The 18642-nt window shown below is 37.3% G+C and overlaps 2 protein-coding genes across 3 annotated transcripts; both read right to left on the reverse strand.

Moving 5' to 3' along the window:
- Positions 1-2867: 2867 nt before the first annotated feature.
- On the reverse strand, positions 2868-5739 carry p2ry13 (purinergic receptor P2Y13). 2 transcript variants are annotated; one of them, XM_004075626.4, is made up of 4 exons: positions 5409-5739; positions 4736-4924; positions 4281-4664; positions 2868-3447 (listed from the first exon to the last, which is right to left on the reverse strand). In XM_004075626.4, exons 2-4 carry the CDS (start codon positions 4916-4918, stop codon positions 2968-2970), a joined length of 1047 nt encoding a protein of 348 aa, XP_004075674.1. In that variant the 5' UTR covers positions 4919-4924; positions 5409-5739; the 3' UTR covers positions 2868-2967. The 2 variants fall into 2 exon arrangements, with proteins under 2 accessions (XP_004075674.1, XP_020563887.1); XM_020708228.2 differs by lacking the exon at positions 5409-5739 and having other exon boundaries at positions 4736-5126.
- A 7878-nt stretch (positions 5740-13617) lies between these two features.
- Positions 13618-16295, reverse strand: p2ry12 (purinergic receptor P2Y12). Its single transcript, XM_011482491.4, has 3 exons — positions 16160-16295; positions 15150-15409; positions 13618-14917 (listed from the first exon to the last, which is right to left on the reverse strand). Exons 2-3 carry the CDS (start codon positions 15399-15401, stop codon positions 14090-14092), a joined length of 1080 nt encoding a protein of 359 aa, XP_011480793.1. The 5' UTR covers positions 15402-15409; positions 16160-16295; the 3' UTR covers positions 13618-14089.
- Positions 16296-18642: the final 2347 nt, after the last annotated feature.

The following is an 18642-nucleotide window of genomic DNA, read 5'->3' on the forward strand; positions in this document are numbered from 1 at the left end:
TGACCACACCAACAGTGATAAAAATAGCTCATTGACAAAGCTGGATCCACCTGTCTCATCCTGAACTCTGTAAGTTTCCTAAAGGGTTACCCACTGCTGCAGACAAGGCCTAAGTCTGGCTACAAAGGGGGACAGGATGTTTAGTGTCCCTTACGTCTCAAACCGGTGAAGCACATACATTAAAAATTAATTAAATCACATTATCTGTCACACACCTAGGTGTGTGAAATTAGTTCTCCGCATTTGACCCATCCCCTGGGGGAGCGGTGAGCTGCAGACCCAGCCGCGCAGTACTTAGGGAGAGACCTGAAAGGACTTGCAGACTTGAACTGAGCAGACACAACGTGGAGCCCGTTTAAAAAAACAAAAAAAAAGACAAGAAAAGAAATATTTGGCCTTGCAGTTTTCAAGGAACCATAACTTCTTTGTTAGCCCTGATAATTGTGATTGTGATCCCCATCTTATAGTATTTTGAATCAAAATAATGAAACACCGAAGCCTCTACCAAAGACAAGCCCTCAGACTATGTAAACTATGAGCCCGTTGACACGATTTAGTGAAGTGAAAGTCCTTAACGTACAGCAAGTAACTCTAGGTATGAAATTTGTCCATAGGTGACTCTTAGCAGTATAGGCTGGGAGGCCCATGAAGTCTGATTGCATTGCATGCATGGGTCCCAGGCCTTAACTCAAAATAGCTGCTCCACCCCCTGAATTACATGTAGCATGTATAATTGAAATGATGAGTAAATTAACCATGAAAACTGAATGTGCACTTTGGGACAAAGTGTTTGCACCAATCAAACACCAAAAGAAAAGAAAAATCCGTGTTTAGCACCAATGTTGCTGCAAACAATTCTACTTTTTTTGTTTTAGCAGGAGGTGAATCTAGTATGGGCCATATTGATGACAGCCTGTGCTCATCCACCCACAGCGTCACCACCCCACTGAAGCAAAGCAGAGCAGGCACCCGGTGGTACTGTGGTGGTGTCACCGTTCGCAGTGCATTTGTGGGAAATGTTGCGGGCACCTGTGCCCTGATAAATTTTGCCCATCTGGTTAATGTTGTTGCAGTTTCTAATAACTTACACTCACTTACAAACGCTAATGTTTGTGATATTTTGTCAAAATCTAATTCTATTGTAAAAGCCTTTTGGTCAACCTTTTGTTTTTTTGCAAATTCTTTTTGTATTTTGTGCAAGAAGACCACAACAAATTAAAATTCTATAAAGTTATTTAAAAAAAAATGAAAACAGATGAGGAATTGAAATGTTGTTTTATTGAATTATCAAATACATAATGTATTTTCATTATGGACGATCCAATTTCTAATCCATTCTCTTTCACGCATCTGCGTTCCAACATCTCTCCCCTGGCCACTTTCTCTAGCTCCTCTGGGGGGGACTTTCGATATCCAGCATCTCCGCCCAGTAGGACTTGGCCGGATGCCTGAGCTACCTCAACTGGCTCCTCATGATGCGGTCCTATTCCGAGCTCTCTCTAGATGACCGAGCCAGCTCATTTTGGCTCCTTATATATAGGAGCTGGTTTTTTCAGACATGACCCAAAGCTCATTACCATATAGGTGAGTCTCCGGACAAAAATCGACTGGTAAATTGAGAGCTTTTCTTTCTGACTCAGCTCTCTCTTCACCACAATGGACCGGCACAGCGACCGCAAAAAAGCAGGACAAGTGGGACATCAGTGTGCATTTTATAAACTACCAGAGTTAATATTTCTTGAATTATAGTTCTTTTCCGTCTTCTTTAGTATGGTATAGTGTAAAATAGTTACTTTTACAATAACCACAAACCTTGCGAATCTCCTGATACACGCAAGTGTATAGAGCTTTGTTCCTCTCTCGATGATCACTGCAGGCTTTGGAATGATTTTCAGCACTGGACAGCTCCCGCGTGCCCATCCAAACCGTGCTCATCAGAAATTATATATATATATATAAACAAATAATTCATAAAATTGGAATAACTAAGATATCTGTTTATACTTTTGCTATGTAAATAAACATTTATATTTCTGATTGATACATAATTAAATTTACAATTTGTTTTAATATTTCTTCTTGAGTTTAAATTGTTTTACTAAGCACATATCAGTCTATCTTTTAGGAAGATTGAATGCATGTTTTTTTTTCTTCTTTTTTTTTAGAATGCAATTTTTGTATCTATGAAAGAATGTTGTATCTAAGTAACATACAAAGAACGTTTTTGAATACTTGCTTTGATTATCTGTGCCCCAGCGCTACTGAGCTGCAACATTTGTCAAAAAAAACAAAACACAGTTTTTTGCTTTCATGTTTATTTTTTCACTTTCTTTTTGTCTTACATTTGATTTAAACTTCCAGTCTGATTTATGTGGTTCCCCTGCATACAAATGTAAAACCACTCTAAATGTTTAGTAATGACTATTTATTAAAATGAGAGCAAATTTAAAATCTGAAAATTACTATAATACAATTTTAGCTGGAGAAGGAAAATAGAACTTATTATTAACAATGGTAAAAATACATTTAAAAATATTTAAATATTTACAGACGTTTCAACAGCTTCACTTGCAGCCTTGTGTTTCTTTGCTTAGTCATTTCCCGTCAGTCAGAGGTAATCAGAGGGAAATTGCTTGTGTCAAGATGGTCACTCTGTACCCAAAGTCTTGCAAAGGAGAAACGCATATTGTACAAGATTAGAGGGCAGGATGTTCAAATTGACAGTAAGCAAATCAAGGAAACGTGTTTTGATGAGTTAACAAACAGTGGACAAAAGCACTTCCTCGGAACCAAAATAGAAATCATGAAAAGGAACGACAACTGCAGAATGCTTTCCCTTTTTCTTTCATCCTCTAAATTCCTCTAAATCCAATGAGCTCATTTTTTATTTTTGGAATTTTTACAAGACTTACAAACTTTGTTTACAGCAAACAGTCTATCATGCTAATCAAGCTCAGTCATGTACAGTTATTCACTGTGTTCAGATGGTAACTGTGATACTCCGTTGTGTGACAGTGTAGAAGTGTGGTTGATTGGTAACATCTGCATCTGTGTCGACGTTGCTGTTGGAGATTCCAAGGTGGCTTTACAGATTGTATTTGTCAGTCTTTTCCGGAACACCTTGCACAAGAAAACGTAAATAAGTGGATCCAAGCAGACATTGGTGGCAGACAGCCACAGGGTGGTTTCCTTTGCAATGTATAGTGCATTCTTTGCATGACAATCAATCCTCAGGTCCCTGGTTTGAGTCAGAGTATATGGTACGCGGGCCATATGAAAAGGGGCAAAGCAGATGACAAACACCCCCACCACTACAAAGACTTTTGCTTTGGTTCTGCGACGGGCTGCTTGGGACTTGCTCTTTGAGGCTTTGTACGACTCATACACCTTCTTGCTGATGAAGGTGTAGCAAACCACCATCAAGGCAAGTGTCCCAAAAAAGACAACCTGAAAACCAAAACAACATTTAATGAGGCACTCGATGTGGTTATAGTGATACTCCAATAATCTTTTGATCTATATTAAAAGTGTTACCAGAGGTGTTTTAATTATAATTATGCTGTTTTAGGCAACATTTAAAAAAAAAAAACTGTTGTTTTTTGGACATAATTTGTGTAGAGCGGCAGCAGTTCATCAGAACTTCGATTTGTGTGTGTGTGGGAGTGGGACACTGCTGTGTCGAGGAAAGCCTGCCCTAATTTCCTATCATCTCTTTGTTTACACTCTCTTCTGCTAGCTAACAGCCCCTCACAAGCCCAAGCTAGCATTAGAGGTGCAATAAAAACGGCGAGTTGTATGTGAACTATCAAACCTTATATTTTAATCTTCATTTTCTTTTTACATCTCCTCATCATAAGGAAAATGCTACAATAACACATTAAAAACACCAAAAACATTATTTTCATTGGAGTGGGTCTTTACATTTTTTTCAGCTGTAAATGATGCTCAATTATGAAAAAGTGTTATATCAAATTAGAGAAGAAAATTAGGAACAACCAACAACAGATGTCTAAAAGACTTAATTAAGCATTTAAAATTTAGTCAAAATATATAATTTCTACTTTCTCACCATTCAAATGAAGGGGGTCTTCGTGTTTGACACATTCATATTTCTTTATATGCTGTTTTTTGTCTTTAAAATAATGCAGCTATTGACTATAAAGCAGTTTATGGTCTTCATGTTTTGTTGTGCCTTCAATTGTGGAATCACAAAACTGATAAAACTACAAACTGGTTGAAAATCTACACAATATATTATAACTTTTTCATTAACTAGTTACCTGACAGAAGTAGTTGAATCTTTCATGCCAATATAGGCCAGCTTCGCTCTTCATGGAGGAGCACTTGAGTTTGTTTCCCAAGATACGTGGCTCCTTATTACTGAGAATGACGTTGGGGAGTGCCAAACACAGCATCAGCACCCAAACAGCTGCACACAGCAGCTGGCCAACACAAACCCGCTGGAGGACACACTTCCCAAAGGGCCTGACGATTTTTAGGTAGCGGTCCAGACTGATGAGGCCCAGCAGCAGGATGCTGATGTACATGGTGATGTAGAAGAGAACAGCAGAGTATCGGCAGTAAAAAGTACGCAGCTGCCCCACTCCTGCGTCACTCAAGATCTTCACCGGAATGGTCAGGGTCATCAGCAAATCGGCCACAACCTGTTGTGCAGAAAAAGCACGTGATTTCTGTATCTGCCTTGACATTTGGGTTCCCTGTGGCGGTGGCTTACCACATTCTTCAGATAGACCACAAATGTCGAGTTGTTTGGGATCTTAAAGAAGACCCACGCAGCCATAGAATTCAGAACAAGAGCCACGATGAAAAGGATACTGTACAGGCATGGGAACACCACTGCTGTCACACGATTGTCCTTTTCACACTTGAAGGACTCGTTAAGCGAGGTGCCGTTCATCTTCTCCTTTGTGGTTCGTTGAAAGATAAACAATTTTAAAAAGAACAGAAATATTACAGCCTCCATCAGCAAAAAATCAAAACCACACGCAAATGATTAGTGAAGTGCTCCTGTCAAACCAAACACAGGGCTCAGATAAATATGAGTTACTAAATACTAAAGTGCCAAAGATGTTGGTCACAATCTTAGAAACATCCCATAACATACAAAAAAATATCAACCAGTGGAAAATTGTACCAATAATTGATTCATTTTCAGAATATCAACCAAGTCCCCAAAAATGTAAAAACATTTTAGGCTACGTTACAGCATTTATCTTGTGCCTGATAAAGTGTTTGTCAAGTTGTCTTTGCAAAGAAACATTAGAATAAGACAACCAAACAGGAGGTGCAATAGAAGCCGAAGTGCATCCTAATGTTGTTTTTTTTGTTTTTTTGTTTTAACAGGTTCTTTATCTAAGAGAACGAAGAAGGAAAAAGTTGAGTCTTACCGTAAGACTTTATCGTGAACCAGATGGGACACTGAAACAACAACAGTGACGCAAATTTTAAAGAAAGAAGAGGGGGAAAAAAAAGGAAGCGGTAGATTGTTCAATTCCCTTTTCTTCTTCTGGATAAAAGGCAAGTCATGACATTAAAAAGAAAGAAAACAAAACAAAAAGCTTCAAGAAAAATAATAAATGGATCTAATATCGCTTTAAACACACAGAAAACTGTCTCTTTAGTGTTTCCCCTCAGCTCTCTCTGAATTTAAGAGTGTGCTCTTTGTGTGTGTATGTGTTTGGAATCTATTGCAATGGGTGGTCTCTGCAGCTACTGTGTGGCTGTCTTGTCACAACCCCAATAAGTTTGCCAGCCTTCCTCTGGGTGAAAAACCCCTTCCTTCCTTGCTTCCTGTTCTAATTGTCTGCTGAGAAGCTTTCTTTGCTCTGTGCCAGTCCCTCTGCCTCCGCTAGCTTGAGTCAGTTTCTGTGGTTGTTGATATGCAAACGCTCATTTTTTTGGTCTTAACTTACATGCAAAGACCTCCTGCAAATGCACTCAATGTCAGATAACAATTTTTTTCTCCTGCACTGTTCAGACAGCGTAATTCTAGTCAGTAAGCCACCAGAGAACCTAATCAAAGCAATAATCAACTCACATTGAGGTAGAACATGCATCAAACAGACTTGTAAAGTAGGTTATTTGCTTTGTCCTTTAACCGCTGTCTCTCCTAAACAGTGAACACACACTTTCATAGAAATCAAATATGAACAAGCGATGCCTTCATAACTTTTGTCATAAAAATAGTACTTTCTGAGAACTCTCCAACAGCACATCCGGTGGGATTGAGCCAAAAATATGCACAAAAGGGAGAGAAGAAGCTGATAAGTGACGTCCCTGTGTTTACCACAACCAAGTCCCAATTCAGCATGGTTGTTTTGACAGTAGGCATTTGCTAAGTGTTAAATGCAAGTAGACTTGTGGTTTGAAACCCACACATTACCAGTAGATGTGGGAGCTTGGTAGAATGCACACAGCAGAAAACAAGCAACATAGCCACAGCCACCAGCTGTCGTTTCAAATTTATTTTTTAATTTTTTTCACAACTCTTTAAGGAAAACAAATGGACAGAAGTGACAGAGAGGTGTAAAAGCAGTTCTGATCTTGGTGAATATTTTTTAAATGTATCTTAACAGTACATTCCACTACAGTAGTGAGCATGGTGTGGTATGATCTGAAGTCTTGCAAACTTTCATGATGATGCGTGGCCAACTTCAGCAGTAACCACAAAAAATAGAGTACAATAAAAATGCAAATGTTAGTTGTATGTCTTTTGTGTGACATGCAGAGTGACCTTTGCTAGTTTTTTATCCACCACAGAGCTGAATTTAATAGTACCGTAAATATGTTGAACATCTACTTCTTTTACATGCGGTAATGGACAAATGGCGTATTGTTGATTTAGAGCTTTGTTAAATCCTGTGAGTGATTTTTTTCATCAGCGCCATCAGCTGCTCCTTGAACTCTCGACACAAGAAGACGTAGAGAAGGGGGTCCATGCAGATGTTTGTTGTTGCAAGCCAGTGGGTGAGTTCCTTCGCGAGCTTGATCTGTATGTCAATCTGAGAGCATGTGGTCGTGGAGGAAGTGCTGACTTGTTGAAAAGTGTACGGGATCCGGACAATGTGGTATGGACCAAAAGAAACAAAGAATACAATGATAACTAGAAAAACTCGCAGTTTGATTTTTTGCTTGCCCTGGCTGTTGTTGCTTCCAGAGTTCCTGTAAGATTGGATGACTTTATTTACAATGCAAATGTAACAAACCGCAATGGTCACACTGACAATCCAAAAGAAAACGTTCAGAAATAGTGTTGTTTTTTCATGGAACCTTATTCCTGCTGGGCTTTTTAGCACCATGCAGCCGTTAATTTGGGCACTGGGCACTGTTTTGTTGGTCAAAATGATATTTGGCAAACCTGTGACTCCAAACATGATCACCCAGACAGAGCCTGCAATCACTTTGCTAACGGTCAGATTCTGAGCAAATCTTGTGCGCGGCATCATGATCTTGAAGAAACGGTCCAGACTAATAAAGCCCAACAGAGCGATACATGTGTACTGTGTGTTGTAGAAAATGACACTGAAAAAACGGCATGTGGGTATAGATAACGCCTCCCAAGTACCAGGCAAATCACCTGCAATTTTAACTGGGATCATGATGGTCAAAACAATATCGGCAACTATGAGATTTTTCAGGTACACCACAAAGGTGGAGGTGGACTTGAGATGCAGGGACACCAGGGCAGCCATGGTATTTAAAAATAAAGCTATGGGGAATGTCATGAAAAAGAGAGCTGGGACAAAATAAGGGCTGTAAGATGAGAGTTTACATGTGGATTCATTGTAAGACACCTCAAGTGATTGATTCACAACACCTGAGGAGAGAAAACAGACATTTTCAGCTAAGTATCCTGCTTGGCAATCAAAACATTTCACAATATGGATTTTATTTTTTGTTTTCACTCACTTTGATTGTTGGCATCTAAACGTAGATCCAAAAAAGTATTCATTATCAACCAGTCTTAATCACAGTTGGAGGCTGTTTAAGATAAAAAAAAGGATTATTTGTTGTATTTTTGATTTTAAAGGATTAAATAGATTTTTACAATTAAACGATTAACCTTAGAACTCTAGAATGCCATAATAAAAATGTAGGCTAAATCGTGGGATAACTTTAGTTTAGTAGGACAACTTTAAAGTCTTACTCAATTCTGCTATTCTCATTCAATATCTTTTTAATTTTTTTTCATAAATAGAATATATTGCTTTATCATTTGTGAATTTTTTTTTTTTAATATTTCCTAAAGGAGCTGATGTGTGGGTTAGAATAGGGAATAGATTGACTCTTTTTACTGATCTAAATGCATTGCAATGGTGTGAAGCTTACTCAAAAGAAACAAGTCTCAACTAAATCCACTGAACTAATTGTCTGCTCATTTTAGAACAGTAGAAGTACAAAGCATCCACACTCTAAAGAGGTTAATGTCACATTTTCTATATATTAGTGTTTATAAAAAAGTACAAAATGTAATTAATATTCATTGTTAGATTTACGGTAATAGCAAACACTGTGTTTCTTAAGATTGGGTCTTTTGTTTATTAAATATATTAAATAAAATATTTCTTGTCTTTGCCCAAGTAGTAGCTGGATAGGCTCTTGCAACCCTGTGACCTCACATGGCACCAAGCGGATTCGAAAAGTTGCATTTTCACAAGCATCAAACAAGATTTTCACTTACAGTTTTGTTTAGTGTGAAAGCAAAAAAAATTGCAGATTTGCAAATAATAGGAAATGTCACAAGATCAGTGTCTGAGCTATGAATAAAATGTTTGCACAGGTTAAAGTTGGGACAAAAAAATTCCAGACTATATCAACATTGTTGCAGAAGAAGAGGAAAATATTTTATTATGAAAAACTACAAGTATTCGATTAACAATGGAATTATATATTTCCATTACACAAGCTATTTAAATGTTTTCTTAATATATTTTTGCATTTTATTGTAACGAGTGTGCAACAACTACAAAAACGTATGGCATTTCTGTAAATGTTAATAAAGATTGAAATATTATAGAATCAATTATTGTCTTCACTCTTTAAAAGAGCAGAGAACTCCAATAGATGGGAAAACAAACTTACAGTTTTTGATGTGGCTGTTTCTTCCTGAGCACAAAGGGGTGAAATGGATTGGTGTCACAATGTAGCGACATAGTAGGTGCTTAAGAAACACTACTGATTTTCCTGGCAAACAAATATACGTTTCAATCGTGTTTGCAGTGGCAATTTGTCAGGACTTATGCAAACATAGGGAAACTTATGATCCTGCCAAAGACAATATAGACGTCATGCTCCAACTGACACAGTGAACTCAACACGAATGCAGGACTATGGCAAACATTTGAATGAAGGATTGCAACTTATCTGAGATTTCTGTGTTCCTGCTTTATAGAAAATTGTAGACTAATTATTGGTTGTTTAGAAACAGAAACTCTCTTTCTTATTTGATGCAGGTCACCATGCTGTGAGCCATTAGTACAGGAAATGGAGCATTAAATTATAATGTCTTGCCATGGAAACTGTGCATCATTTAGAAGCTAAATGATGTGAGGGATCCCTAGTCTCTGACTTGTTCCTGACTAATTTCCCATTTGTATACAGAAGTGTGGACACACTTCATCATTCACATGTTTATGATTCTGTCGTTCCTGTAACAGAACTGTCAAAGTCTAAACTACAGTAGCACCAAAATAACTTTTGCTAATTATCTGCAATTTCTCACATTTTTACTCATCTGAAATATTCCAGCTCTCTTTAAAATGTAAAAAAAAACAACCTTTGTTTTTTTACCTTGCAGTGGTCAACAATCATTTCATGCAAGTTCCACCTGAGTCTGGTGGGTCTTTTTTCTCTTACACAGTCTTTCTGTGCATCTTCAGTCCATTTTCAGACACCGGCAGTCCCTAAAACATGATATGTAGAATTTGTTTCTTCCTCTTGTATGGGCTAAATCTTTTTTTTAATTTTTTATTGATGTTTTTCTATTAAACTATGTCTGGAGTCTCTTCTGGATCTTGTAACTCCAAATAATATGTGGTTTAGAGTCAAGCGGATGGGTCACCGATCTACCGGCAACTTTTGGAAATTCAGTTGGAGACTTTAAAAAGATTTTGGAAATGTTTTTTTTTTTTTTTTGTATGTCCTCATTTGACACTCTGAAGAATAATAGATTCCTTAAAAAATGCATAAACTTTAACACTTGATATATTGATGATTGCAGACACATTCAGGATGTTTGAAACTCATCTGTTATTTCACAAGGTATCATTGTTCAGCCAAACATGAGCAAAGCTGCCAAAACAAAACCCCATAGTTGTTTATTAAAACATTTGAAAAAACTGGAAAATACAAAGATTTTTTTCCTAATTTCTTTGTGTGTACCATAATTAGTGCTATGAATGCTATCTATAGTGTTGCTCTTAAGTGCAAAAATTGTTCATAATAAAGTCAAATCAAATTTGCAACACGATTTTCAAACTTCCTTAATGTTTCACATGTTCATCATCTATTTAACTATTTACCAACATTAGAAATATGTATATAAATTGAAACAAAATCAGATGAATAACTACAACAGCGTACTCATGCAATGCAAACAAGGACAAGTTCTATATTTGTATATATGTTTACATCACATCTCCTGAACTCTGCATTCTCGAAAGAAACAACATTTCAAAATGTTTAGATCTGACAGACTGTGAAATCTAAACATAAAGCTTCTCTGTTATACTTCTAACTAAATGTGCATGCCAAATATTTACCATTTTAATATATGCTTATACAATATATGATTCAATGTCTGATATACATTAATTGAAAACTTTGAAATACAACAAATGCACATTCTCTTTAGGACACTAGATGGCTCTACAACACAAACATTTCAAAGCAGCTCCTCAGACTAATTCTCTGTTTCTGTATTCTTTTTAACTTATATTTAATTCTTAAGAGCCAAAAAAAAAATCCTTTTTGTTTAGGTTGTTACTTTTTCATTTTTTTACTGGTTAGATTTTTTTGTAAGGAAATGCGACTTAACAAAGACAATGCTGTCTTTCACCATCTTATCCAGCTTTTCTCTGTACTCCCTGCACAAGTGGATATAGAGAAAAGGATCCAAGCAAGCATTGGTTGAAGAGACCCAGACAGACACTTGGTGAGCGATCAGAAGTCCCTCTGGAGTACAGAAACTTGTGTCAAACGTTTCATGTATGGTGAAAGGAATGCGTAGTAAGTGCAGTGGCACAAAGCACACAAAATATACAAGGAGGATGGAGAAAACTCGCAGTTTTGTCTTCTTTTTTCCTTGGTTGTTCTTACTCCCAGAGTTTCTGAAGGACTGCATGACTGTCAGGGTGATGCAGATGTAGCAAAATACAATCATTATAGTGATGAGCCAGAACAGAATCTCCATAGAAGTTACCACATAGTTGTGGAGAGTCTTTCCAGCCGGACCTTTCATGGACATACAAATATCCTTTGTTGCATTTTCAGGAGTCTGGTCGGTTAGAACTATAGTTGGGATAGCCGTACTTCCAAATAAAACAACACAAACCAAAGAGCTCATTATAATACTGGTGGTTATGTTTTGTCCAAACCCTTTTCCAAGTGGTCTGACGATTTTGAAAAAGCGATCCAGGCTGATAAGACCCATCAGGGTGATGCTTGTGTACAAACTGGTGAAGAAGATCACACCGGCATAACGGCAGTTAAAGCTCCTCACCTCAAGTGCCGCTCCAGGAAGCATGCTTGCTGCCATTGGAGGGATCATCAGTGTCATGAGCAGATCAGCTCCCACCAGGGTTTTCAAGTAAACTATAAAGGTGGAAGTAGGTGAGAGATGAAAAGACACCCATGCTGCTATTCCATTGAGTAGAAATGCAATGGGAAATGAAAAGAAGAACAAATAAGCCACCAATAAATGTGTGGTCTCAGTGCTGGACAGGGTACAGTTAGTGGTGGGATGTGAGGAGTTGTTTTGCATCGTCAGAATCTAAAAGAAAAATAAATGTCATTTAAAAGAAAAGTATTATAAATATATGATGCATCAAATAATATAATAAATGGTCCATTTCATATTAAAAATCAGACAGAATTGTTGTTTTATGAGCAAAACATGCTTCTGAGATACTACTGCAAAAAACCCCTAAGAACCATTAGCACATTTCGTCACAGTCAGTTTTGAAAAGAGTCAAAACAAGCGTTTTACAAATGACACGAAACATTTTGACCAACAAGAAAAAGTGGAACTGATCTGAGTCTGTGGTGGCAGGAGCCAGACAGGATACCATGTTGAACACTGAGAAGAACGTTTGCTTTATTGACTTTCAGCGTGCCCAGCTGTGGCTGATTTCCATTTGTCATTAGGTCAGAAAAATGTTTTTCTGTGGCTGCTGATAAATTACCAACCATAGCATTTGAATGCATCCTGAAATCTGAACCGGACATTTCCACTTTGTAAATCACCTACTGGCTGTTGTTTTGTTTTTTTTATATAAAAGAAAAAAAAACTACAACTTGTTATGAGTAAACTTTTTTTAAAATTATTTGTAGAATGAATCAACCTTTAGAGAGACCGTTCAGAGAAGAATAATCTCTTTCGGTCATTACATCTCAGGTTTTGAAAAACTAAACAAATTGCATTTATTTTTCAGTATTTTCACATTTCCATTATTGACAATCCTTTTACAGTATACATTAAATAAAAAACATATAAACTGTACCTATATTTATATCCAAAAAACCTTGGAAGAAGATGATGTAATTACTAAAGCCTGGGTGCACATGTTTTATTGATATATTAGTATATTACATCCCTAGTTTTGAAATATTAAGATGCTTTTGTGCTATATGCCTTCACCACAGACTACAGCCAGTTTTAGACCTTTGCATTTTACATAGAAAACAAAATATATTCTGTCCTGTCATCAGTTTCATGCACAGAAAGAGTCAAACCTCTTGCAGAAAATATTGATGACTTTAGTAAACACTAATTTTTTCATTAGGTTGCAGTAATCTGACTACTTTCATGACTTACTGCCTATTTTTTCATCTGGAAAAGTTGTGAAAAAGTCACATCAAGTCACTCACCGGAGAGAATGATGACATGAACTCCACGCTGTCCGCCCTGAGAGATTGAGATTGAGTGAAATAATACATTACAGACCTTGTCAGCTTAACGAACCTGAGAGATGCAAATCTATCACTGGTTCAGGTGGAGTAATTCAAATAGCAAATGTGATTAGCTCTGAGTTTTAAAGCTGAAGTTATTTTTCTTTGGAAATGAAATGAAGAAGGCTACCTAGTTTACAACATTTCTCAAACCACAACTCATCCCCAAAAGCAAGCGTCAAGCGATGAGAGATAGTTCAGTTTTATGAATCATCCTGTATGAGATTTCTGTGAGTAAATCAGAGCAGATACACTGAGACAAATGAGGTTTTAAAACCGACAAACCAGATTGCTGACCATATGAAAGGGTCATGGTAACCACGGGATCAGAAACTTCCTCTTTTAATGTTATTCTAAGGACATTACAGCTTCAGGTCTTTTGCCGTACATATGAAACAGACTGCAGATTTGAAAATCTCTTGGAAGATAGAGTCCGACCATCCTTGCTTTATTGTTATTCCAGTTTGCCTTTTGTAAGAAAATCAGACAAAAGTCTCACTACAAATACTACAACTAACACTTATAGAAGGGAATTTTACTATAAAAATATACAATGTTTACAGTCAGGACATTATTTATAACGTAAGAGGCATCTGAAGCTGTTGTTAAACAGTTTTTAGTTAAAGTTCTCAAATACATATATCAAAATATTGAAGTTTTTATTTTATTTTACCAAAACGACAACATCACACTTCTCTTTTATAACAATAATTACTGTGTAGATACAGGTTTTAATGTATAAACACAAAGTAAAAACCTACGCATTGTGAACATGGATGGCTCTCCACAGGTGATGATTACTTTTGTTCTTTTTCACATAGCTTTGTTGTAAAGTCACATAGAACTTTGTCATAGGAGACTAAAAGACTGGAAGAAGAAGATCCTGAGTTAAATTTTTATTTCAATTACATGTAGACATTTGTTGGCTTGTATTTGCCTCCCTCCCTGTTATCCAGCTGCAGGTACCAGGAGGCAGATGCAGCGTCTTGAACAAAGTGTCCCTGAAGGACTTGCAAAGGAAGAAATAGATGAGCGGATCAAGTATAGAGTTAAGGGAGGAGAGGAAAAGGGTGCTTTCCTTCAGCTGGAAGAAGACAAGCTTGAATTTGCAAGCAGAGAGAACATTGCGAGTCTGGCTTATTGTATAGGGCACTCTGGCAAAATGAAATGGCACAAAGCACACAATGAACACCCCGAGAACCAGGAAGACATTTGCACTTAATTTTCTTTTTCTCTGATCGGGTTTGCGAGATGTTTCTCCAGTAGAGGATGAAGCATCAGTCCCACCAGCAATGTGTGAATTTGTGCGAGAGTAGGATTTGTACAGCTCTTTGGTGATCAGAGTGTAGCAAACGATCACGGTCGCCAGATTGCTCCAGAAAATCACTTGGCACACATAATTTACCACTTCGTGCCAAAACAGCCCTGCTTTTGTTTTCAAGTCGCTGCACGAGAAATGTGAAGAAGGTGGGTCTTTACATGTAAGGATCATGTTGGGCAGGCACAAGAGCAGCAGGATGATCCAAATGGCCGCTGAAAGAAGTTTCCTGCGTGTCAGCCGGGCAGAGTTAGTGCCTCTAAAGGGATTGAGGGTCTTTCTGCAGCGATCAATGCTGATGAGGCCAAAGAAGAGGATACTGACGTACATTGTGAGGTAAAACAGCACAGAAGAAACTCTGCACACAAATATTCGCACGCTGATGGATGCCAAGTTGGAGTCTGACAGCACCTGGAGGAAAAAGAAGGTTTCATATTTTAGGTTGTATCCTACAAGATAGTCCAAAAGATCCAATAAAAAAGCTCTGTTCATTATGAAACCTTAAAAGAAATTAAGGTCTTATTTGATATTAAATAAAATCTACAGTCAAAAGAAGCATTAAAATTCAAATAAAATAAAAACAGCTTCTTCTTTTAACTGCAACTTGTAAACAAAAGTTTTGGTGTTTGCAAGAACTACAAACCTTAAAAGGGAACGAGAAAGTCATGATGACATCTGCCACCACTATGTTCTTCAGGTAAATAATGAAGTGGGACCGCGAAGGGATGCGGAAGAACACCCACACCGCCACACCATTGAGGGAAAACCCCACCAGCAAAAGACAGGAGTACAGAACGGGGAAAACCACCGTCTTCAAAACGTTGTCCCTGGAGCAGGTGCTGTTAGTGTGGCTCTGACCATCAGGATTTTGGAACAGAGTGGCATTTAAGTCCATTTCTGCGTCTGTTTAACAAGAAGGAAAGAAATAGGTCAAAACCAGAGCCAAAACACAAACAAACTACAAACTTTAGACGAGACAGACCTCAAAAATCAGATGCAACATTTTGTATCTTTCAGTGTGTGGAGCCACATTGATCACACAGGTTGATGTAAATCAAGTTAATATGGCATTTTTTAAAGAAATTTGACAAATTCTAATGGAAAAACAGCTTGTAAGTATTTGATGTTTTTCTAGTGTGTGTGGTTTACTAATACTTAAATATTTGCAGCTTTGGTCTAGTTGTTGGTTGGTTTATTTTTTTAGATAAAATAAAATAGACTGAAAAAAATGTCTATAAAGTCAAGACAATGCTACAACAAAAAGGCATGCTTGCAATTTCTTTTTACCTTGTCTTACTTTATGTCTGACAAATTGGCACTTTGTAGGTGAAAGTAAAGCTCAGGAAAATAAAAAATATATTCAACTGAACATCTATACAAATACAATTTCCATAGAACACACAAGACTTCATGTAACTTTATGTTTTTATTGTTTAAATTTACACAATTACCCGAGAGAATTTTTGTGTGTGAGCAAATCAGAGGAACTTCTGTGAGATAAAGTTTGCGTTCAGTTTTCCACTGGCTTAGTGCCATGACCCCATTTTATAAAAAAAAGAAAAACAATGCCGTGAGCCATGCGTTGTAGTACAGTTAAGGTGAAGAAGCCTGTAATGTGTGCATCAAAAACCTTAAAAAAGTTCTTAAACTGACCTGATCTTTGGGATGATGACGAGCTGTTACATGGTCTGCCTCCTCAGCAGGTCTAGATGTGAAATGACACGGACAATTTGTTTGAGGTTTCAGTGTTTTAAACAGCCTTTTCGATGTGGGTTGTGGCAGGAAGACGTTTTCATTTCTTCTTTGTTCTTCCTGTTTCCCCCCCCCAAAAAAAAAAAAATTGTCCATCAACAAAGAAGAATCCCTCAGTTTAATATTTAGGAGAAAAAAAAGGTTTGAACTGTATGTTACAAATGTTTGCTCTTTTTCACTCACTTTCATTTTGTTAACAGTTATTGCTTCATTCTAATTGATTTTTCATTATGTAGAGCTTATTAAATAATTTTTAGATGTATCTCCTTGTGTATGTAACATGTAATCCTCTCAATAAAGGTACACAAAAAATATCTACAATGGCACAACTTGGTGATAATCTATAAAGGTGTTGTGGTAATATTTAGTGTAAACCTTGAAGAAGAGAGCAAACAGAAATGGAGCTTTTTTTCAGGATGGACACAAATTGTCAGAGGATTTGCAAAACACCTACTATGGAACGCTATGAATACCCTATTTTTAATACTTCTGTTAATTTGAGAGAAGGCTGTAAGTCACGGAGAAGTGAAAGTTTTTGTTCCGTCAGGAATATTAAAATCTTTCACTTCTCTTTGCCTTCCAGAATGACAGATGTCAGAAGGCAAAATTCTAGGATTGAAAATATCATTATCGTCAGAATTCCTGGCTTTTTAACCTTCCTTGTTAATTAGTAAATGCATTGCATTGCATGAATAGTAAGTATATTATAATGTTAATTTCTTATGAAAAACAACCCCAAAGCAGTATTTTGATCCTTTCACAGATCTCTGTGCATCACTCTAAAACCCTGCTTTCTGAGCACCCGCCCCTCCCAATCCACGAAAATGAGTGGGTCTTCATATTGTGATGTCACAAAGTGGAGGACCGCCCCTTCCAGGAAGAGTTTGTGCTGCCAGCACCGCCCCCAGGCTATCACACACACTTTCTATGTGGAGCTAGTGGTGATCAGCTAAAATGCTTTCTTTTTATGTGCCAATGGTAATATATGACAATATAATAGAATAGCATGATGTAGACCCTACCCTACCTTACAACTACTAGTGAGTTTTAAAATAAAATTCTATTGAAAACACAGTTTCAAGTCTTTTCTTTAGTTTTATTCTACATTTCTGAAAAGCGTTAAACATTCCGATTTTTTTTCCTTTTATTTGAAAAGAATACACAAAAAAGTTCAACAATAAAGGTACTGACTGAACTAAATGTGTCCAATTTTTTTGGTCAGATTGATTTGGTAGATTATGAATGATTTGCTGCCATGTTTGCCAAACAATTCCGCTCTTCTGATTACAAATTACTTGCTGCCATGTTTTCCAAACAATTCTGTTCTTCTGAGGAACTGAGGTTGCTTGTTCATCGTCCACTTCCCCTTTTGGGGAAACGAAGTGTGTTGATCAAGTGACCTTCATCCTACCACTGCTTCTTGAATGCCACCAGTGCCAACACAGCAACTTCCTGTGTCTGGAGCAAGAATGTCACAATAAGCAGTTCTTCACTTGAAACTCCCTTAAACCTGAATGGTTTGCCCAGAATCCATTTACAGTTCAGTGTTTTAACTTTTTGGTAAATTTTAATGATCAATTTTGAGTTCACCTCTAAATCAAGATTACCAAATATTTTTCTTTATGATTTTTATTTTCATAAATATTGTCAAATATTGTCAAAAAAAGCTCCCTGTGCTGGTCCCCAGCCCGGATAAAATACAGGATTGTGTCAGCAAGGCCATCCGGTGTAAAACACTCTGCTAAACCCCCTGTGCAAATCAGTGAAAGGGATTTGCTGTGGCGACCCTTGAAGGGATGTGCCAAAAGGTTAACTTTTTCATGAAAGGGAATTATTTACATGTGTGCCTTTCATTTCAGGAGGAACGCAGGTGTTAGCAGTGTTGAACATAGCAGCATGTTGCAAATTCATTTAAACATAAACTTCTATTACTCACAAATTTGCAATTCATGTCAATGCATATATTTTTTAAAAGCGCAACAAAGTTTGTGTCAATGAGTGCAGAAAACGTTTATGTCATTGTTTAGGATGTGTGTATGCAGGTTTTCCTGTCACAAACAAATGGCAAGTGAGCTTGTAATTCTATCTCCTGTATTTGTGATTTCAATTTGCATAAATCATTTGAACCAATTCGTAATCAAATGTTATTTGAAAGCACAGTTGCAGATGGTCATGCAGACATGCAAAGTTAGACTGTATCTGCATGTGATGCAGTTCGTGCAGACGTCTTTTTAGAGACAGGAAGAGCTGAATAAAGAAAGGACAGACGAGGGAAAAAAAACTTGAGTGAATTTCCTTTCAGCCCCTCAGAGCCTCCTACACACACACATGCCTTCCCTTTCTGTGTTGCTCCCCTGCTTCTGCTGTCACCTCTTGCCCTCAAG

This window comes from Oryzias latipes, chromosome 13, assembly GCF_053564925.1.
Source record: "Oryzias latipes strain Hd-rR chromosome 13, Olatipes_Hd-rR_3.1".
Lineage (NCBI taxonomy): Eukaryota > Metazoa > Chordata > Actinopteri > Beloniformes > Adrianichthyidae > Oryzias > Oryzias latipes.